Source organism: Heterodontus francisci, chromosome 20, assembly GCF_036365525.1.
Source record: "Heterodontus francisci isolate sHetFra1 chromosome 20, sHetFra1.hap1, whole genome shotgun sequence".
Classification (NCBI taxonomy): domain Eukaryota; kingdom Metazoa; phylum Chordata; class Chondrichthyes; order Heterodontiformes; family Heterodontidae; genus Heterodontus; species Heterodontus francisci.
The window spans coordinates 53,732,951-53,755,847 of record NC_090390.1 but is presented as its reverse complement, the minus strand read 5'-3'; the positions used below and the strand labels follow the sequence as shown (position 1 = coordinate 53,755,847).

General features: G+C 44.5%; 1 protein-coding gene across 2 annotated transcripts in view; it reads left to right on the top strand.

The window, feature by feature from the left end:
- The first annotated feature begins 3,197 nt into the window (after positions 1-3,197).
- Positions 3,198-22,897, top strand: part of abraxas2 (abraxas 2, BRISC complex subunit) — a 46,250-nt gene continuing 26,550 nt past the window's right edge. The window contains exons 1-2 of one of the 2 annotated variants that reach the window (XM_068052782.1): positions 3,198-3,295; positions 4,385-4,475. In XM_068052782.1, coding sequence (XP_067908883.1) covers positions 3,224-3,295; positions 4,385-4,475 — 163 coding nt within the window. In that variant the 5' untranslated portion in view covers positions 3,198-3,223. Of the gene's footprint in view, positions 3,296-4,384; positions 4,476-22,897 lie in introns of those variants that run through there. The other variant, XM_068052783.1, reaches the window with a different exon arrangement.

The following is a 22,897-nucleotide window of genomic DNA, read 5'->3' as shown; positions in this document are numbered from 1 at the left end:
TTATTTCGTGGTGGGATTCAAACCCATGTCCCCAGAGCAATACCCTGGGTCTCTGGATTACTAGTGCTTTGACAATACCACTACGCCACCTCCTCCCCTACTGCACAATAAACAACTAACTAGAGGAGGCGGCTCCACAAATATCCCCATCCTCAATGATGGGGGTGCCCAGCACATCAGTGTAAAAGATAAGGCTGAAGCATTTGCAACGATCTTCAGCCAGAAGTGCTGATTGATGATCCATCTCGGCCTCCTCCTGAAGTCCCCACCATCAGAGATGCCATTTTTCCGCCAATTCAATTCACTCCACGTTATATCAAGAAACGACTGAAGGCACTGGATACTGCAAAGGCTATGGGCCCTGACAGTATTCCGGCAATAGTACTGAAGACCTGTGCTCCAGAACTTGCCGCACCCCTAGCCAGGCTATTCCAGTACACTACAACACTGGCATCTACCCTGCAATGTGGAAAATTGCCCAGGTATGTCCTGTACACAAAAAGCAGGACAAATCCAACCCAGCCAATTACCACCCCATCAGTCTACTCTCAATCATCAGTAACGTGATGGAAGGTGTTGATGACAGTGCCATCAAGTGGCACTTGCTTAGCAATAACCTGCTCAGTGATGCTCAGTTTGGCGTCTGCCAGGGCCACTCAGCTCCTGACCTCATTACAGCCTTGGTTCAAACATGGACAAAAGAGCTGAACTCAAGAGGTGAGGTGAGAGTGACAGCCCTTGACATCAAGGCAGCATTTGACCGAGTATGGCATTAAGGAACCCTACCAAAACTGGAGTCAATGGGAATCGGGGGGATACTCTCTGCTGGTTGGAATCATACCTAGCTCAAAGGAAGATGGTTGTGGTTGTTGGAGGTCAATCATTTCAGCTCCAGGACATCACTGCAGGAGTTCCTCAGGGTAGTGTCCTTGGCCCAACCATCTTCATCTGCTTCATCAAAGACCTTCCTTCAATCATTAAGTCAGAAGTGGGGATGTTCGCTGATGATTGCACAATGTTCAGCACCATTTAAAAAACCTCAGATACTGAAGCAGTCCGTGTAGAAATGCAGCAAGACCTGGACGACATCCAGGCTTGGGCTGAGTGGCAATTAACATTCACTTCACACAAGTGTCAGGCAATGACTATCTCAAATAAGAGAGAATCTAACCATCTCCCCTTGACATTCAATGGCATTACCATTACTGAATCTCCCACTATCAACATCCTGGTGGTTACCATTGACCAGAAACTGAACAGGAGTAGCCATATAAATACCGTGGCTACAACAGAGGTCAGAGGCTAGGAATCCTGTGGCGAGTAACTCACCTCCTGACTACCCAAAGCCAGACCACCATCTACAGGGCACAAGTCAACAGTGTGATGGAATACTTGCCTGGATGGTTGCAACTCCAACAACACTCAAGAAGCTCAACACCATCTAGGACAAAGCAGCCCATTTAATTGGCACCCCATCCACAAACATTGACTCCCTCCACCATCGACGCACAGTGGCAGCAGTGTGTACCATCTACAAGGTGCACTGCAGCATTGCACCAAGGCTCCATAGACAGCACTTCCAAACCCATGACCTCTACCACCTAGAAGGACAAGAACAGCAGATTCATGGGAACATCACCACCTGCAAGGCCTCCTCCAAGCCACACACTATCCTGACTCGGAACTATCTTATTGTTCCTTCACTGTCGCTGGATCAAAATCCTGGAACTCCCTTTCTAACAGCACTGTGGGAGTACCTACCCCTAATGGACTGCAGCGGTTCAAGAAGGCAGCTCACCACCACCTTCTCAAGGACAATTAAGGATGGACAATAAATGCTGGCCTAGCCAGCGACGCCGACATCCCATGAACGAATATATAAAATGCCGATGTCACTAGCAAGGCCAGCATTTATTGCCCTTCCTGAAATGCCCTTGAGAAGCTGGTTGTGAGCCATGTTTTTAAATACAACTGAGTGGCTTGCTAAGCCACTTCAAAGGGCAGTTAAGAATCAACCATGTTGCTATAGGTGTGGAGTCACATATAGACCAGAACAGGTAAGGACAGTTGATTTCCTTCCCTGAAGGACATAAGTGAAACAGATGTGTTTTTAATGATAATCCAGTAGTTTCATGATTGCTACTATTGACACCAATTTTTTATTCCAGACTTCTTTAATTAATTGAATTTAAATTCCCCAACTGCTGTGATGGGATTTGAACTCCTGCCTCCTTTAGGAGAGGCTTCTGGATTACTAATCTAGTAGCATAACTGCAATGCTACCGTACCACCAGCATGTTCCCCTGAATGATTGGACATGTTCAGAAACTTGTACTGTGGAAAATATGAACTTGCACCATCGCATTCCTTTGGCATTGTATATTGGAGTTCCACAAGATAAGCAAAATATAGTCCAAAGAACTTTCATGTGAGAATTTCAAACATCTACAAGTTAGATTTGCACCTAACATCCAAATAGAAAAGGCAGGTAAGGGAGAGAAAGTACCTCTATGGGACTGCCAATGGACTGTGGACAATGATATTCCCATAAGGTCAAAATGTCAAAAAAGCATATACCACACCAATTGGCAGGGGCTCATACCCATCAAACTACCAAATCTCAGCTGCAACCCATCCCAGATTAGTTCTGACCCCCTACGTCCCTCTCCCTCAATTAAACAGGAAGTCTCAGCTAAAATCTTCAAAAACACACCAGCTTTTCTTGCTGTAGGACCAGACACACCAACAGTCAGGAAATTTTAGACCCGACATTAATCACATGCCTCAAAGAGAAGGGCCATATCCAAAGTTACACTTTGTCAAATAACTAACAATTGGCCCTATTCGCTTTGAAATCAGACTTTTGACTCCATTGCTGACATCTGCATCCTTGGCTAGACAGGAATAGCAATATAAATGTCAACAGCATTAGGAGAATGTCCAACAGACTAGGTAACAGCCAGAGCTGCAATACTGGGGAGCAGTTGAGAGATTTATGATCAAGTCACGAATTGGACAACTTTCCCAGAGGACAGAATTAACCTTCTTTATAAGGCAAAGGGCACAGATTGAAGTGAAACACAGGCCTGAGTCTATAAAGAGTAGTGGGTGAGCAGGACGGAAGTTGGCAGCCTGCGGGGCGGAAGTTGGCCGCTTCAAGCGGTCTGTGCGTGAGCGGAAGTGCCGTGCCGCGGGGGTGTGTGGGTGGGAAGGTTGGAAAAAAATGGCCGCCTCCGTCTCGGGCTACACTTTCAGTTCTTTAGTTTATCATCACGCCAACAGCCCCTCGGACCATGTAGGTAGCAGCGCTGTCGCCCCCGCCCCGGTTTCCCCATAGCACAGCCGAGCGCTTGGATGCCGTCAGCTTGTTAGGGGTGCGTGTTTGGGTCGGTGAAGAGGCCGAGTCTGCGGCTCCCGTCACCCGGACCCTGGCCTTTCCTCGCGGAAGCGTTCGGGTTCGTTCAACAATTAAATCTGTGACCGTGCAGGATCCGAGCGCCTGGGGCTTGTGACAGGCGCACCCCCGGGCGGCTGCCAGCAGCTGCCGTTTTCCCGGGAAAAGGTCGTGGCGGAAATTGGTTGCAAAACATAGCATTTGTAGCCGGAGTCGGTGGAGTAAACCCAGTTTGGGAGTCACTTTGCAGCCTTAATACAAATGCAACCCGTTTGACTGAATGCGCCCACTTTGTGTTTGCTTTTCTGGACGGTTTTCTTTTTGCAAAAGCGAACTGTGTCCTTAAAATGTGTTTCTCCGAATGTTTCCTTCAACAAAAGTGGAAAACGGGTGTCAAAGTTTGCAGGGCAATAAATGCGCAATGCTTTCCTTTCCAGAATTTTTATGAAATGTTTTTTTTTCCGTAACTCTTTTTAATGGACCAGTCCCGGTTTTCTTGACTAAAAATAGAAGTTGCTGGAAGTACTCTGCAGGTTTGGCGGCATCTGTAGAGAGGAAGAAACAGTTAACGTTTCAGGTCTTTGATCTTTCGTCAGAACTCAGTTTTCTTGATGTACAGATCGTTGCCACAAAATTAATTGTCTTTGCATACTTTTTGGTGTGCTGTGAAATCAGTGCAGAATTTTGTCATAACATTTGAGCCTGGAGTTTGTATCTGGTGATCAAGTCCAATGTTAAAATGGTCATAACCAAGTGGTACTTACTTAGTTGTCAGAAATTGACTTGATTGTATTCAAACAACTGAACTGGCAATACATTCACAGCTCTGTCGGTGGAGTAGTTTTGCTTCTATCAAGTTTGTCGCCGTTAATTACAGTGAAAGCCCTTGATTTGCTGTTATTTCTGCCTATTTTTCTAATGTGTTGAGTTTTATTTTGCAGTCTTGTTTTTCCTTATTTTTTTCTAATTTAACTGAGGTTTTCACTGCAGGAAGGCTTTCTTTTGGGAGATGTGAAACAACTCGAGACTTTCAGTATTAGTGATTCGCAGATCAGTAACACAGAGCTACTGCAAGTAATAGGTAAGTCTACTAATCTTGTAAACGGGACCATGTTAGAGTGGGTGGCAAGAGGTTTGGAATACAATCAGATTCATGCTGAAAGTTTTGGACTAGCAGTACCTCTTTTTTTCTGTTGATTTTGGCATTACTGATGTAAAATGATTTTATGGAAGTAATCAATAATTGTTTAAATAATCAGACTGCTTCTGATTAAAAGTTAGGGAGTGCTTGTATTTTAATTTCAGACTCTACAGGTCTATTGAAAAATTATAATCCTAGTTTCCCCACTAATGCATTGTATTGAACTTTAAAAATTGGAAGGGGAGGAGGAATGAAGGATTAAAATATCAGATTATGTACAAGTAAACAAATCTGACTTTAAACATTTTAATTTTCCATTGCAACAAAGTTCATATTTGTTCAGAATATATCAGAAGTAGACATGATGCTTAAGTTGTCAACTCTGGAGCAAATCCAGGTGGAGAAATGAGACTTGCAATGTTTGTCTGAGAATGTTAACTGAATCAATCCAAGATATGTTGGAGAAAACCATGGATGCTGTGAGATGTCACAGTGTAAATTAGGATATGCTTATTAGAGGTGACATTGGTTGCAGTGCTTTTGTTAATTTTTATATTGATGCAGCTGATCTTTTGGGGTTTGTATTAAAAATTTCCTGTTAAAATTTTATCAGTACATTATTCTAGAACTGTTACAATGTTTGTTTTTTATCTATAATATTCATAGAATTAAAGTGGTGCTTACCCATTGTCTCTCGAGATAAGGAGGACAAAGAAGAGTAAAAGCACACATAATTAAACCTGCTGCTGCCAGTAGTGTAATACATTGTGGTATATATGCAAGACTGAGTCAACGCACTTTTCCTTTTTCATTTTCATTGATACTTTTGAAACTGGAAATAACTCCTGTTGTAACCTTGGAGCTTTCTTATTTCTAGTACAGGGGTGTCGAACTCGTGTTATGTTTTATATTTTATATGGTTTTGATCTGGTTTAATTTAAATATGCAAAGAAAGGTCCTGTATTTCTTAGCTTCCAGCTGCAAAGTACGTGAAAAACAAGGTGGAACGTGTGCCAAGACTAGTTTTTCCAGCCCTTAAAGGGACTGTTGAGGCAGCTGAAGAAATGGTAATGAAAGTTTATTTTTACTCCCCCGCCCCCCCCCCCCCCCCCCAATTGTGGTTTAGTAGACTTTGACTAGTGAGTGGTAACCAATTTCATTTATAAAAAGCATTTAACCAAAAAGTAATTCTAAATCCCTTCAAACATTTGCTGCAATTAATATTTCTGAGCATTGATTTAAAGGGAAGTATTATGCTATGGAATGTTGGCCATTTTTGTATGAGGATTTTGGGATGGAGTTGCATTTAATTAATTGAATTTTTAAAGTAAGATGTATTTGCACAAGTTTTTGTTCTTTAAAAAAGCACCAAGATGAAAGGGTGTCTGTGCTGGCCATCAAGCACCTATCTATTCTAATCCCATTTTCCAGCACTTGGCCCATAGCCTTGTATGCTATGGCATTTCAAGTGCTCATCTAAATACTTCTTAAATGTTGTGAGGGTTCCTGCCTCTACCACCCCTTCAGGCAGTGTGTTCCAGATTCTAACCACCCTCTGGGTGAACAGATTTTTCTCCAAGTCCCCTCGAAACCTCCTTAAATCTATGCCCCCTAGTTATTGGCCCCTCCGCTAAGGGAAAAAGTTTCTTCCCCTCTATCCTATCAATACCCCTTATAATTTTATATACCTCAATCAGGTCCTCTCTCAGCCTTCTCTGCTCTAAGGAAAACAACCCTAGCCTTTGCAGTCTCTCTTCATAGCTGAAATGCCCAGCCCAGGCACCATCCTGGTGAATCTCCTCTGCACCCTTTCCAATGCAATCACATCATTTCTATAGTGTGGCGACCAGAACTGTACACAGTACTCCAGCTGTGGCCTAACTAGCGTTTTATACAGCTCCATCATAACCTCCCTGCTCTTATATTCTATGCCTCGGCTAATAAAGGCAAGTATCCCTTATGCCTTTCTAACCATGTTATGTACCTGTGCTGCTGCCTTCAGTGATCTATGGACAAGTACACCAAGGTCCCTCTGACCCTCTGTACTTCCTAGGGTCCATCTATTGTATATTCCCTTGCCTTGTTGGTCCTCCCAAAATGTATCACCTCACACTTCTCAGGATTAAATTCCATTTGTCACTGCTCCACCATCTTACCAGCCCATCTATAGAGTCCTGTAATCTAAGGCTTTCCTCCTCGCTATTTATGACGCCAATAATTTTCATGTCATCTGCGAACTTACTGATCATACCTCCTATATTCACGTCTAAATCATGAATGTACACTACAAACAGCAAGGATCCCAGCACAGATCCCTGGTACACCACTGGTCACAGGCTTCCACTCGCAAAAATAACCCTCAACCATCACCCTCTGCCTCCTGCCACTAAGCCAATTTTGGATCCAATTTGCCATGGATCCCATGGACTCTTACCTTCTTAATCAATCACCCATACGGGACCTTATCAAATGCCTTACTGAAGTCCATGTAGACTACATCAACTGCTTTACCCTCATCTACACATCTAGTCGCCTCCTTGAAAGGAGGCTTGACAGGATCTTCCCCTGACAAAGCCATGCTGATGATCCTTGATTAATCCATGCCATGAATATGAATGTGCTAGATATTTAAATTGTTTCCACAATTGTTAGCCCGTCTGTATTATTAACAAATATCTTACACTCATTGTGGTGGAAGTTCCTGGTTCCAGGCACTGGACTGGATTTGTTTTAACATAAACCCTCCCCTGTGGCTGTGAACACTTGAGATAAAAATAGGAACCGGACCAGCCACAGGTTTTAAACAGAATGTTGCTAGGGCAGGTTTTAACCAGGACAGTATTTCAGATGTTAGATCAAGTCAAACAAAATGACCCAATGTGGGGAATTATATTTATTATGCTAAGGTAAGTTGTACTAATTTAATTGAATGAAGTGAATGCATTTTGTGCTTGCCTTGGCTTACTCAGTGTTCTTGGTCAGCCCATGATGAGATTAGAGAGTTGCACATGTGAAGGATGCAAATATTCAGTTCAGAACATGAGTCCCATTATTACAACCTTGGGTAACACTTATATAGCTAAATATTGGACGGTGCCTAAAGGTAAGATGGGGTAAGGGAATAACCAGCACCACAATACCCAAGAAAATACCTAAGGCAAGACCCAAATTTGCAATGAGAAGTTTGGTCCCACGTTGCCTGTTACAATATGTTTGCGAAAGTACTGAAAATGTTAACAGTGAACTGCTGTTGGTAGAAGTTGTCAGTGTAACAAATTAGCATAGAGAATTGGATAATTATCTGAAGAGAAAACATTTACATGGCTACAAGGTAAAGGCAGGGAGTGAGACCTGGTGAGTTGCTCTTGCAAACAGTCGGCACAGACGTGTCAAGCCAAATGGCTACCTTCTGTGCTGTAACCATTCGCTGATTCTATGATTGTATTAAATACAAACAAACTGCTGTAGGTTTGGCATCAATAGTACTGCATAACAAAGTTGAGAATTAATGTGATAGTAATACATTAAATGTGAACAAAAGACAATGTTTACATATGCAAAGTGCTGAACATTATGGATGTTCATTGAAAGACAAAAGATAGATTTATATTATATTAGGGGAGATGGTGGTGTGGTAGTAATATCACTGCACTAGTAATCCAGAAACCCAAGCTTATACTCCGGGGACATGGGTAACACTTATATAGCTAAATACTGGACGGTACGTAAAGGTAAGATGGGGTAAGGGAATAACCAGCACCACAATACTGAAGAAAATACCTAAGGCAAGACCCAAATTTGCAATGAGAAGTTTGGTCCCACGTTTCCTGTTACAATATGTTCAAATTCCACCACAGCAGCTTTTGGAATTTAAATTCTGGGGGGAAAAAATCTGGAATTGAAAGCTAGTCTCAGTAATGGTGATCATGAAACTACCATAGATTGTTGTAAAAAAAAAACCCATCTGGTTCACTAATGTCCTTTCAGGAAGGAAATCTGCTGTCTTTACCTGGTCTGGACTACATGTGACTCCAGACCCACAGCAATGTGGTTGATTCTTTACTGCACTCTGAATTCAGTTGTCCAGGGAAATTGGGAATGGGCAACAAATGCTGTCCTTGCCAGCAATGCCCACATGAAATTAAAAAAAATTACACTTATCTTTCTCAAATACCTAAAGACTTCTGTGTACAATGCAGTTGCTGTTATGTACAAAAACTTGGAAGAAGCCTAGTTCATTTATACACTGCTTGTTGCATACTCGGGATATCCCAAACTGCTTTACAACAAAATAATAACCTTTGAAGTGCAGTCACTGTTGTTTTGCAGACAAACTCTGCTTGGGTAGTGTCATCTGCTCTTTTACATTTTAATTCATTCATGAGATGTGAGCATCGCTGGCAAGGCCAGCATTTATTGCCCATCCCTAATTGCCCTTGAGAAGGTGGTGGTGAGCTGTCTTCTTGAACCGCTGCAATCCATGTGCTGCAGGTACACCCACAGTGTTAGGATTTTGACCCAGTGGCAGTGAAGGAACAACGATATATTTCCAAGTCAGGATGGTGTGTGACTTGGAGGGGAACTTGCAGGTAATGGTGTTCCAATGTGTCTGCTGCCCTTGCCCTTCTAGGTGTTAAAGGTTGCAGGTTTGGATGGTGCTGTTGAAGAGCCTTGGCAAGTTGCTGCAGTGCATCTTGTAGGTACACACTGCTGCCACTGTGCGTTGGTGGTGGAGTGAGTGAATGACACCACATCCACCATCTCAAACAATCAAGCGGACTGCTTTATCCTGGATGATGTCGAGCTTCTTGAATGTTGTTGGTGCTGCACTGATCTAAGCAAGTGTCGAGTATTCCATCGCACTCCTGACTTCCACTTTGTAGATGGTGCAAAGGTTTTGGTGAGTCAGGTGGTGAGTTAACTGCTGCAGAATCCCCAGCCTCTGACCGGCTCTTGTAGCCACAGCATTTATATGGCTGGTTCAGTTAAGTTTCTGGTCAATGGTGACTCTCAGGATGTTGATGGTGTTGATTGCCATTCACCTGAGAAGGCAGCTGGCACTTGAATTTAAATGTTGCATGCATGTCCTTATAAAACAGCACAACATACAAGTTACTGTGAGCAACATAATGGGGATCTGCTAGTGCACTGAAGAATGTAAAATTTAGAGCCTTTTATTACTCCCAGGAGTTCAATTTAATTATATGTAGCATATAAATTTGTAACCTGTTGCACAAACATGTGGAAATAATTCTGTGAACTCAGGAGACTTTGAGTTGGCCCATGAAAATGGAGGACTTTGTCAATGCAGCTTAAAATTAATAACGTTTGTCTGTTTTACTTGTGGCATGAAAAATGAATTCAGTTATGTATGTTCTGTAAAAAATTAGGGATTTTCATCATAAGTGCATCAATATTATAAACTAATATTACCCAGAGATTACAGAACTGATTAGTGTAGAACTCAGCATTAAGTCCAAAGATGCATTAAAATTAACATTATGTAAAATGGGCATGTTACAGAAGAGAAAGCCACACACCTGTTCAGACAACACTCTGTCTCTTCAGATGTTGCAATCTTGTGTTGTATTTCTTTGCTGAATCCTCTATTCACCTGCCTTATTGTGCTACTTCTAATGCAGATGACAAACGAAAAGGGAGGGGGATATAAAAGGGAAGGTGGATGGAGAGATAGAATGGGGCCCTTGTCTTCAATTCTCTCCATGACCATGGTTGAAATTTAAAAATAGGAGCAAGGAGTTTAAACTTACTACATTAGAGGCATGGAAGGGGCATAGGTTATTGTAAATTTGGGATTGGCAAGTGGGGCAGGATACAGACAGGAGTTTGTAGAGGATGAGGGACCAAAAGAGATCATTGGAATAATACTGTCTAGAGATTTCAAAAGCAGAATAATGTAACCCAAGGTTATGTAACATTATCCAAAGATCCAGTGGTGATTGGCCATAAGTTCCTTTGACAGCATCATGTTGGATCCAGCTAGCACAATGTCTAATAAATTTGTCATGCAGGCCTCCACCTGCCAAAATGAGGCACATTAATTTCGACACATGGACATTACATTTTTTAATTGTTGCTGGGAAGAAAAGGCCTATTACTTATTTATTTTATTTATTTAGAGATACAGCACTGAAACAGGCCCTTCAGCCCGCCGAGTCTGTACCGACCAACAACCATCCATTTATACTAATCCTAGATTAACCCCATATTCTCCTACCACCTACCTACACTAGGGGCGATTTACATTCGCCAATTTACCTATCAACCTGCAAGTCTTTGGCTGTGGGAGGAAACCAGAGTACCCGACGGAAACCCACGCAGACACAGGGAGAACTTGCAAACTCCACGCAGGCAGTACCCAGAACTGAACCCGGGTCGCTGGAGCTGTGAGGCTGCGGTGCTAACCACTGCGCCACTGTGCCGCCCTAAACTACGAGGGGTTGCCAACCCCCCTGGCTGGAAAGACATTTTTGCATACTAGCAGACAGTGTTGGAACAAAGGAACTACTCCCTGCTACAGTTTAATCCACAATGGACTCTTGATTACCAGATGTTAAGGGTGGAGGAGCTCGCATTCCAGGTTAACTGCTAAGATGGCCGCATACACAGACGTGGTCAGACCAGTTTAGTCACATGACTAACTGGCTGTTGGAGGGTTTTTTAAAACTTGCCACAGAGAATTTGAACAGAAAACTGTTGGCTCCTGGACTGAAAAGAACTCTCCTGGCTGGCTTGCCGCCGCCTCTCCTGTCTGCTTCCATCTCTTTCTCACGGAACTGAAAACCACTGAAGACATATGAACCCCAAGAGAGAAAAGTCTCCTACAGTGAACAAGGTTTAAGAAGAATACTGGGCCCCAATGAAAAGAAAGCTCTACCTAAGAAATAATAAAGAAATACAACACAAGATTGCAACATCTGAAGAGACAGAGTGTTGTCTGAACAGGTGTGTGTGGCAGGGGGGTGGGAACCAGAGCAGTAGTACAGTAAGTGAAATAAATGAGGGGGAACTAGTAAATAAGGCCAATAAGACTAAGAGAGAGAGCAGGCAGGGAGATGTTGCGGAGCATAGCGGGACTGGTGGTCTGAAGTGCATTTGTTTCAATGCGAGAAGTATAACAGGTAAGGCAGATGAGCTTGGATTAGTATTTGGAACTATGATGTTGCTATTACAGAGACTTGGTTGAGGGAAGGACAGGATTGGCAGCTAAATGTTACAGGATTTAGAAGCTTCAGGTGGGATAGAGGGGGATGCAAAAGGGGTGGGGTAGTTGCATTACTTGTTAAGGAGAATATCTCAGCTGTACTGCGGGAGGACACCTCGGAGGGGTTGTGCAGCGAGGCAATATGTGTGGAGCTCAGGAATAGGAAGGGTGCAGTCAAGATGTTGGGGGTTTACTACAGGCCTCCCAACAGCTAGCGGGAGGTAGAGGAGCAGATATGTAGACAGATTTTGGAAAGATGTAAAGGTAACAGGGTTGTAATGGTGGGTGATTTTAACTTCCCCTATATTGACTAGGACTCACTTAGTTCTAGGGGCTTGGATGGGGCAAAATTTGTAAGGAGCATCCAGGAGGGCTTCTTGAAACAATATGCAGATAGTCCAACTAGGGATGGGGCCATACTGGACCTGGTATTGGGGAATGAACCCGGCCAGGTGGTCGAAGTTTCAGTAGGGGAGCATTTCGGGAACAGTGACCATAATTCCATAAGTTGTAACGTACTTGTGGATAAGGATAAGAGTAGTCCTCGAGTGAAGGTACTAAATTGGGAGAAGGCTAATTATAACAATATTAGGCAGGAACTGAAGAATTTAGATTGGGGGCGGCTGTTTGAGGGTAAATCAACATCTGACATGTGGGAGTCTTTCAAATGTCAGTTGATTAGAATCCAGGACCAGCATGTTCCTGTGAGGAAGAAGGATAAGTTTGGCAAGTTTCGGGAACCTTGGAATAACGCGGGATATTGTGAGCCTAGTCAAAAAGAAAAAGGAAGCATTCATAAAAGCTGGAAGGCTAGGAACAGACGAATCCCTTGGCAAACGTCATTGGCAAACAGGATTAAGGATAATCCCAAGGCTTTTTATACGTATATAAAGAGCAAGAGGGTAACCAGGGAAAGGGTTGGCCCTCTCAAGGACAGAGGAGGGAATCTATGTGTCGATCCAGAGGAAATGGGCGAGGTACGAAATGAGTACTTTGCATCAGTATTCACCAAGGATAAGGACTTGGAGGATGATGAGCCTAGGGAAGAGAGTGTAGATAGTCTCAGTCATCTCATTATCAAAAAGGAGGAGGTGTTAGGTGTCTTGCAAAGCATTAAGGTAGATAAGTCCCCAGGGCCTGATGGGATCTACCCCAGAATACTGAGGGAAGCAAGGGAAGAAATTGCTGGGGCCTTGACAGAAATCTTTGCATCCTCATTGGCTACAGGTGAGGTCCCAGAGGATTGGAGAATAGCCAATGTTGTTCCTTTGTTTAAGAAGGGTAGCAAGGAAAATCCAGGAAATTATAGGCCGGTGAGCCTTACGTCAGTGGTAGGGAAATTATTAGAGAGGATTCTTCGGGACAGGATTTACTCCCATTTGGAAACAAATGGACTTATTAGCGAGAGGCAGCATGGTTTTGTGAAGGGGAGGTCGTGTCTCACTAATTTGATTGAGTTTTTGAGGAAGCGACGAAGATGATTGAAGGAAGGGCAGTGGATGTTATCTATATGGACTTCAGTAAAGCCTTTGACAAGGTCCCTCATGGCAGACTGGTACAAAAGGTGAAGTCACACGGGATCAGAGGTGAGCTGGCAAGATGGATACAGAACTGGCTCGGTCATAGAAGACAGAGGGTAGCAGTGGAAGGGTGCTTTTCTGAATGGAGGGATGTGACTAGTGGTGTTCCGCAGGGATCAGTGATGGGACCTTTGCTCTTTGTAGTATATATAAATGATTTGGAGGAAAATGTAGCTGGTCTGATTAGTAAGTTTGCGGACGACACAAAGGTTGGTGGAATTGCGGATAGTGATGAGGATTGTCAGAGGATACATTAGGATATAGATAAGTTGGAGACTTAGACGGAGAAATGTCAGATGGAGTTTAATCCGGACAAATGTGAGGTAATGCATTTTGGAAGGTCTAATGCAGGTGGGAAGTATCCAGTAAATGGCAGAACCCTTAGGAGTATTGACCGGCAGAGAGATCTGGGCGTACAGGTCCACAGGTCACTGAAAGTGGCAACGCAGTTGGGTAAGGTAGTCAGGAAGGCATATGGCATGCTTGCCTTCATCGGTTGGGGCATAAAGTGTAAAAATTGGCAAGTCATCCTGCAGCTGTACAGAACCTTAGTTAGGCCACACTTAGAATATTGCGTGCAATTCTGGTCGCCACACTACCAGAAGGATGTGGAGGCTTTGGAGAGGGTACAGAAGAGGTTTACCAGGATGTTGCCTGGTCTGGAGGTCATTAGTTACGAGGAGAGGTTGGAAAAACTCAGATTGTTTTCACTGGAACGACGGAGGTGGAGGGGCGACATGATAGAGGTTTACAAAGTTATGAGCGGCATGGACAGAGTGGATACTCAGAAGCTTTTTCCCAGGGTGGAAGAGTCAGTTACTAGGGGACATCGGTTTACGGTGAGAAGGGCAAAGTTTAGAGGGGATGTGCGAGGCAAGTTCTTTACACAGAGGGTGATGAGTGCCTGGAACTTGCTGCCGGGGGAGGTGGTGGAAGCAGGTACAATAGCGACGTTTAAGAGGCATCTTGACAAATACATGAATCGGGTGGGAATAGAGGGATACGGTCCCCGGAAGTGCAGAAGGTTTTAGTTTAGGCAGACATCAATATTGGCACAAGCTTGGAGGGCTGAATGGCCTGTTCCTGTGCTGTACTGTTCTTTGTACAAGCAAGGACTACAGTGAGCTCGAAGCACAGGAACAATAACCACCCCCCACCCCCACTTCAGAGATTGCCTCAAGCCTCTCTACTTTATTTTTCTTCTCTTTTCTGTCTCTATTTGCATGTATGCATTTTAGCGTGGGGCACCGCATGTATCCGTAGGCATTAACCAAATTAGAGTTTAAGTTTTAATAAATTTCACCTCTTTAAACCTAAGAAGTCCTGTTTGTGCTCATTTCTTTGCCTTATAATTGGAAAGCGGTGACATAGCTTCACCAAGGGGGAGCTCAAAACACAGTGTTTAAAACAAATTCCTTTTACATTAAGACCAGGTGAGGGCTAAAAGGCACCCCATGACACCTTTCTCTCCTGGTGGTAACAAATTGTATCAATTTAATTTACAAGTTTTGAGTCTGCCTTAGATATTCTCTTGGGTTCAGTGATGCTGGTCAGTCCCATAGCTATCCCTGCTGCTTGTGTTCGTGAGTGTGTCTGTACCACCCAATAACTAATCATACAATAGTGTAAGCAGGGGAGTAACAACAGTGCTCCCTTGTCATCTGAATTGGATATTGCGTCTTTCATGTACCTTCACTTGCAATTCCCCAGTCTTTCAGTAGATGGACTGCAAACACTCCAGTGAGATGAGGCCAAATACAGAAAAGACTGGCTTAATCTCAGACTACTGCCAGGGAGGAGAGTGGAGTTGGTATTTATGGAACAGAGTTTGCAGTGGGGACCGAAAACAATGGCTTCAGTCTTCCCAATATTTAATTGGAGGAAATTTCTGCTCATCCAGTACTGGATGTCAGATGAGCAGTTTGATAATTTAACAATGGTGGAGGAGTCGAACGAAGTGGTGGTGAGGTAGAGCCGGGTGTCGTCAGCATTATTGTGAAAAGTAACTCCATGCTTTTGGATTATGTCACTGAGAGGCAGTATGCAGACGAGAATATAGGAGGGGGCCAAGAATAGATCCTTGGGGGACACCAGAGGTAACGATGCAGCAGCTGGAAGAGAAGCCATTGCAAGTGATTCTCTGGCTACAATTAGATAAGAATGGAACCAAGTGAGAGCAATCCCGCCCAGCTGGACGACAGTGGCAAGGCATTGGAGGAGGATGGTGAGGTCTTTGTCCATGTGTTGGGATAGATACTATTCAAAATGCAGCAAGATAAACTGGTGTAATAGAGTTGCATTTCCAACCAAACTAATAGTTTGTTTCTACAACTGCTGCAACCTGGCAGCAAAGACATAACTTGTTTCAACAAAGGTGGTGTTATAAGCAGGGTGCTATATCCGTGCAGGCAATACTTTGATCAGCGTTAAACAATATTTTCTGTGGCTGTTTATCCTTTGTCATTTTTATATAGCGAAAAAAATCTGTTGAAGCTGCTGATTTACAGAGGGATTTCTTGCCATTCTTTATTTAATTTGATATCGTACATTCCATGCTCCAGTTCTAATTTGTGAACATACTATGGCTGCTTGGTGCATCCTGAGATTTACAGCAATAGATCAGTGAAAATATGGTTGAATATTTTCTCCCTCTTTGTTGCTGATATTATTACTACTGGGAGATGTTTTCCTTCTGTGCTTTTGGGGATGTAATCTGTGCTGCACTATAACAGTTAAACCAAGGGAGCGTGGAAATACTTGCAGAAATTTTCTCATGGGATGTTGTGAAAGGGACTATTCACTAAAGGTGTAAACAACTTGGTTGTTCAATTGGGTTAGTGCCCCACAAGATTAAGGAAGTTGACATTGATCTGTGTTTGTTTAAAATGGAGAATATTAGGAGAACCTGAAGGCAGTAATCTGAGATTCTAATGTAAACAGTTGGAGTGGGGGTGATGGTTATTCACTGGCTGAATGATCCACAAAATTGATGCAAGATAACTTGCCTGCTAAAGGATTAAGAATTGTGATCTAGTCACTGGGAACTGAAGACTATTGTTATAGGTTGTGGCAATCAAGTTCTGCTGTCATAAAATGCAACTATACAACTTTAGCCATTTAAAATTTCTACACAGTCTGCTTCAGTATTTGAGGAGTCGCGAATGGTGCTGACTATTGTGCAATCATTAGCGAACATCCCCACTTCTGACCTTATGATTGAAGGAAGGTCATTGATTAAGCAGCTGAAGATGGTTGGGCCGAGGACACTCCCCTGAGGAACTCCTCAAGTGATGTCCTGGAGCTCAGATGATTGACCTCCAACAACCACAGCCATTTTCCTTTGCACTAGGTATGACTCCAACCAGCAGAGAGTTTTCCCCCTGATTCCCATTGACTCCAGTTTTACTAGGGCTCCTTGATGCCATACTCGGTCAAATGCTGCCTTGATGTCAAGGGCAGTCACTCTCACCTCACCTCTGGAGTTCAGCTCTTTTGTCCGTGTTTGAACCAAGGCTGTAATGAGGTCAAGAGTTGAGTGGCCCTGGCGGAACCCAAACTCAGCATCACTGAGCAGGTTATTGCTAAGCAAGTGCTGCTTGATGGCACTGTTGATGACACACTTTACTGATGATTGAGAGTAGACTGATGGGGTGGTAATTGGCCGGGTTGGACTTGTCTTGCTTTTTGTGTACAGGACATACCAGGGCAATTTTCCACTTTGCTGGGTAGATGCCAGTGTTGCAACTATACTGGAACAGCTTGGCTAGGGGTGCGGCAAGTTCTGGAACACAGGTCTTCAGTACTATTGCTGGAATATTGTCAGGATCCATAGTCTTTGTGGTATCCAGTGTCTTCAGTCGTTTCTTGATATTTCCTGAATCGAATTGGCTGACGTCTGGCATCTGTAATGCTGGGGACTTCAGGAGGGGGCCGAGATGGAAGATTGTTGCAAATGCTTCTGCCTTATCTTTCACACTGATGTGCTGGACTCCCCCATCATTGAGGATGGGGATATCTGTGGAGCCATCTCCTCCAGTTAGTTGTTTAATTGTCCACCACCATTCACTACTGGATGTGGCAGGACTGCAGAGCTTCGATCTGATCCGTTGGTTATGGGACCGCTTAGCTCTGTCTATTGCATGCTGCTTATGCAATTTGGCATGCAAGTAGTCCTGGGTTGTAGCTTCACCAGGTTGACACCTCATTTTGAGGTATGCCTGGTGCTGTTCCTGGCATGCCCTCGTGCACTCTTTATTGAACCAGGGTTGGCCTCCTGGCTTGATGGTAATGGTAGAGTGGGGGAAATGCTGGGCCATGAGGTTACAGATTGTGGTTGAGTACAATTCTGCTGCTGATGGCCCACAGTGCCTCATGGAGGCCCAGTTTTGCATTGCCAGATCTGTTCGAAATCTATCCCATTTAGCATGGTGATAGTGCCACACAACACGATGGACGGTATCCTCAATGTGAAGGAGGGGTGTCGTCTCCACAAGGACTGTGCGGTGGTCACTCCTACCAATACAGTCATGGACAGAAGCATCTGCAGCAGGCAGATTGGTGAGGACAAGGTCAAGTATGTTTTTCCCTCGTGTTGGTTCCCCCACCACCTGCTGCAGACCCAGTCTAGCAGCTATGTCCTTTAGGACTTGGCCAGCTGGGTCAGTAGTGGTGCTACCGAGCCACACTTGGTGATGGACATTGAAGTCCCCCACCCAGAGTACATTTTGTGCCCTTGCCACCCTCAGTGCTTCCTCCAAGTGGTGTTCAACATGGAGGAGTACTGACTCATCAGCTGAGGGAGGGCAGTAGGTTACCTTGCCCATGTTTGACCTGATGCCATGGGACTTCATGAGGTCCGGAGCCGATGTTGTGGACTCCCAGGGCAACTCCCTCCCTACTGTAGACCACTGTCGGTGGGACAGGACATACCCAGGGATAGTGATCGCAGTCTCTGGGGCATTGTCTGTAAGGTATGATTCCGTGAGTATGACTATGTCAGGCTGTTGCTTGACTAGTCTGTGGGACAGCTCTCCCAACTTTGGCACAAGCCCCCAGATGTCAGTAAGGAGGACTTTGCAGGGTCGACAGGGCTGGGTTTGCCGTTGTCGTTTCTGGTGCTTAGGTCGATGCCGGGTGGTCCGTCTGGTTTCATTCCTTTTTATTGACTTATTGTAGTGGTTAGGTACAACTGAGTGCCTTGCTAGGCCATTTCAGAGGGCATGTAAGAGTTAACCACATTGCTATGGGTCTGGAGTCACATGTAGGCCAGACCAGGTAACGACAGCAGATTTCCTTCAACGAACAAAGAGCAAAGAACAGTACAGCACAGGAACAGGCCATTCGGCCCTCCAAGCCTGCACTGATCTTGATGCCTGCCGAAACTAACACCTTCTGCACTTCCGGGGCCCATATCCCTCTATTACCTTCCTATTCATGTATTTGTCAAGATGTCTCTTAAACGTCGCTATCGTATCTGCTTCCATCACCTCCCCTGGCAGCAAGTTCCAGGCACTCATCACCCTCTGTGTAAAAAAAACTTGCCTCGCACATCCCCTCTAAACATTGCCCCTCGCACCTTAAACCTATGTCCCCTAGTAACTGACTCTTCCACCCTGGGAAAAAGCTTCTGACTATCCACTCTGTCGATGCCGCTCATAACTTTGTAAACCTCTATCATGTCGCCCCTCCACCTCCGTAGTTCCAGTGAAAACAATCCGGGTTTTTCCAACCTCTCCTCATAGCTAATGCCCTCCAGACCAGGCAACATCCTGGTAAACTTCCTCTGTACCCTCTCCAAAGCCTCCACGTCCTTCTGGTAGTGTGGCGACCAGAATTGCACGCAGTATTCTAAGTGTGGCCTAACTAAGGTTCTGTGCAGCTGCAACATGACTCGCCAATTTTTATACTCTTTGCCCTGACCGATGAAGGCAAGCATGCCGTATGCCTTCTTGACTACCTTATCCACTTGCGTTGCCACTTTCAGTGACCTGTGGACCTGTACGCCCAGATCTCTCTGCCTGTCAATACTCCTAAGGGTTCTGCCATTTACTGTATACCTCCCACCTGCATTAGACCTTGCAAAATGCATTATCTCACATTTGACTGGATTAAACTCCATCTGCCATTTCTCCGCCCAAGTCTCCAACCGATCTATATTCTGCTGTATCCTCTGACAATCCTCATCATTATCCGCAACTCCACCAACCTTTGTGTCGTCCGCAAACTTACTAATCAGACCAGCTACATTTTCCTCCAAGTCATTTATATATACTACAAAGAGCAAAGGTCCCAGCACTTCTTTTGGGCCTCCTTATCTCGAGAGACAATGGATACGTGCCTGGAGGTGGTCAGTGGTTTGTGAAGCAGCGCCTGGAGTGGCTATAAAGGCCAATTCTAGAGTGACAGGCTCTTCCACGGGTGCTGCAGAGAAATTTGTTTGTCGGGGCTGTTGCACAGTTGGCTCTCCCCTTGCGCCTCTGTCTTTTTTCCTGCCAACTACTAAGTCTCTTTGACTTGCCACATTTTAGCCCTGTCTTTATGGCTGCCCGCCAGCTCTGGCGAACGCTGGCAACTGACTCCCACGACTTGTGATCAGTGTCACAGGATTTCACGTCGCGTTTGCAGACGTCCTTAAAGCGGAGACGTGGACGGCCGGTGGGTCTGATACCAGTGGCGAGCTCGCTGTACAATGTGTCTTTGGGGATCCTGCCATCTTCCATGTGGCTCACATGGCCAAGCCATCTCAAGCGCCACTGACTCAGTAGTGTGTACAAGCTGGGGATGTTGGCCGCCTCGAGGACTTCTGTGTTGGAGATACAGTCCTGCCACCTGATGTCAAGTATTCTCTGGAGGCAGCGAAGATGGAATGAATTGAGACGTCGCTCTTGGCTGGCATACGTTGTCCAGGCCTCGCTGCCATAGAGCAAGGTACTGAGGGCACAGGCCTGATACACTCGGACTTTTGTGTTCAGTGTCAGTGCGCCATTTTCCCACACTCTCTTGGCCAGTGTGTACATAGCAGTGGAAGCCTTACCCATGCGCTTGTTGATTTCTGCGTCTAGAGACAGGTTACTGGTGATAGTTGAGCCTAGGTAGGTGAACTCTTGAACCACTTCCAGAGCGTGGTCTCCAATATTGATGGATGAAGCATTTCTGATGTCCTGCCTCATGTCCCAGCACTGATCCCTGCGGAACACCACTAGTCACATCCCTCCATTCAGAAAAGCACCCTTCCACTGCTACCCTCTGTCATCTATGACCGAGCCAGTTCTGTATCCATCTTGCCAGCTCACCTCTGATCCCGTGTGACTTCACCTTTTGTACCAGTCTGCCATGCGGGACCTTGTCAAAGGGTTTACTAAAGTCCATATAGATAACATCCACTGCCCTTCCTTCATCAATCATCTTCGTCGCTTCCTCAAAAAACTCAATCAAATTAGTAAGACACGACCTCCCCTTCACAAAACCATGCTGTCTCTCGCTAATAAGTTTGTTTGTTTCCAAATGGGAGTAAATCCTGTCCGGAAGAATCCTCTCTAATAATTTCCCTACCACTGACATAAGGCTCACCGGCCTATAATTTCCTGGATTATCCTTGCTACCCTTCCTAAACAAAGGAACAACATTAGCTATTCTCCAGTCCTCTGGGACCTCACCTGTAGCCAGTGAGGATGCAAAGATTCCCTAAAGGACATTAGTGAACCAGATGGGTTTTTACAACAATGGGCAATGGTTTCATGGCCATCATTAGACTAGATTTTAATTCCAGATTTATTAATTAAATTCAAATTCCACCTTCTGCTGTGGTGGAATTCGAACCCATGTCTCCAGATCAATACTCTGGGTCTCTGGGTTACTAGTCCAGTGATAATACCACTACGCCACCGCCTACCCTGCGCCACACAGTGCCAGGCAACGACCATTTCCAACAAGAGAGAATCTAACCATCTCCCCTTGACATTCAACAGCATTACCATCACCGAATCCCCCACTATCAACATCCTGGAGGCTACCATTGACCAGAAACTGTACTGGAGTAGCCATATAAATACCATGGCTACAAGAGCAGGTCAGAGGCTCGGAATCCTGCGGCGAGTAACACACCACCTGACTCCCCAAAGCCTGTCCATCATCTAAAAGGCACAAGTCAGGAGTGTGATGCAATACTCTCCACTTGCCTGGATGGGTGCAGCTCCAGCAACACAAGAAGTTCGACACCATCCAGGACAAAGAAGCCCACTTGATTGGCACCCCATCCACAAACATTCACTCCCTCCATCACCGACGCACAGTGGCAGCAGTGTGTACCATCTACAAGATGCACTGCAGCAACGCACCAAGGCTCCTTAGACAGCACCTTCCAAACCCGCGACCTCTCCTACCTCGAAGGACAAGAGCAGCAGATGCATGGGAACATCACCACCTGCAAGTTCTCGTCCAAGTCACACACCATCCTGACTTGGAACCGTATCGCTGTTCCTTCACTGTCGCTGGGTCAAAATCCTGGAACTCCCTTCCTAACAGCACTGTGGGTCTACCTACCCCACATGAACTGCAGTGGTTCAAGAAGGCAGCTCACCACCACCTTCTCAAGGGCAATTAGGGATGGGCAATAAATGCCAGTGACGCCCACATCCCATGAATGAATTAAAAAAAAAAAAATGACAGTACTCCCTAAATTTGTATTGCTGCCCTGAACTCAGTAGTTTTTAAAAAACTTGTTCTGCAGTGGGTTTTGGTAGGGGAGGTTAATCAAAACTGTGACAGGACTTGAAGCTATCTGGTGTGTTATGATATAACAGATTTTTTTTTTTGGAAGTGTAATAGAAATGGACTGGAGGAGTGGGAGAGCAAGCTTGGGACAACTTAAGAAAGTCGAATAGAAAATCTTGTAATGTGGGGTATGGTTAAATGAACAAAGCTTTGCTGTAACTCCGGGTGATGAATCCTTAAAAGAACTTTTGTGTTTTGATAAAGTATAACCAAATAATTAACAATGTAGCTGTTTGCTAAATCTGCAATTGTGTAAACCGCCAAGATGTAGTTTCCCGAGTTGATTTTTAGGCAGTACATAGCTCATTTGTCAGAAGTTATTTGTCAAAATGATAACTGGTGCTGGAGTATGGTTCCATGGTTGGAGATAATTTTGGAATGTGATTTGAAAAGAAGCATTGATTTTAATGCTCTTAACCTAGCATGGGAACCATTCTGAAAATGGGATAGTTTTCACTGCAGCAGGAGGTTTTGCAGATATTACTGAACTATTTCATGAAGTCATTTGGCAATACAAACACAGAAGTTTCTAAGGTGAACGATAATTCTGCAGCTTTCCAGAGATGATTTTTGATTTTCTGCAGGGTTACTGTGGCTTGGGCTAATATTTTTAAGTAAATTAATTTTCATTTGCTAAAGTTAAGAGCCATAGAAAATTACAGCACTCCAATTATGACCTATGCTTATTAATTTATACGTACTGCTGTCTAGCTTCTGTAAGAGCATATAGAATGTTAAAAGTTGCACATGTGTAGCTCTTGCTAATAGTGTAGCATCTGGTAGTT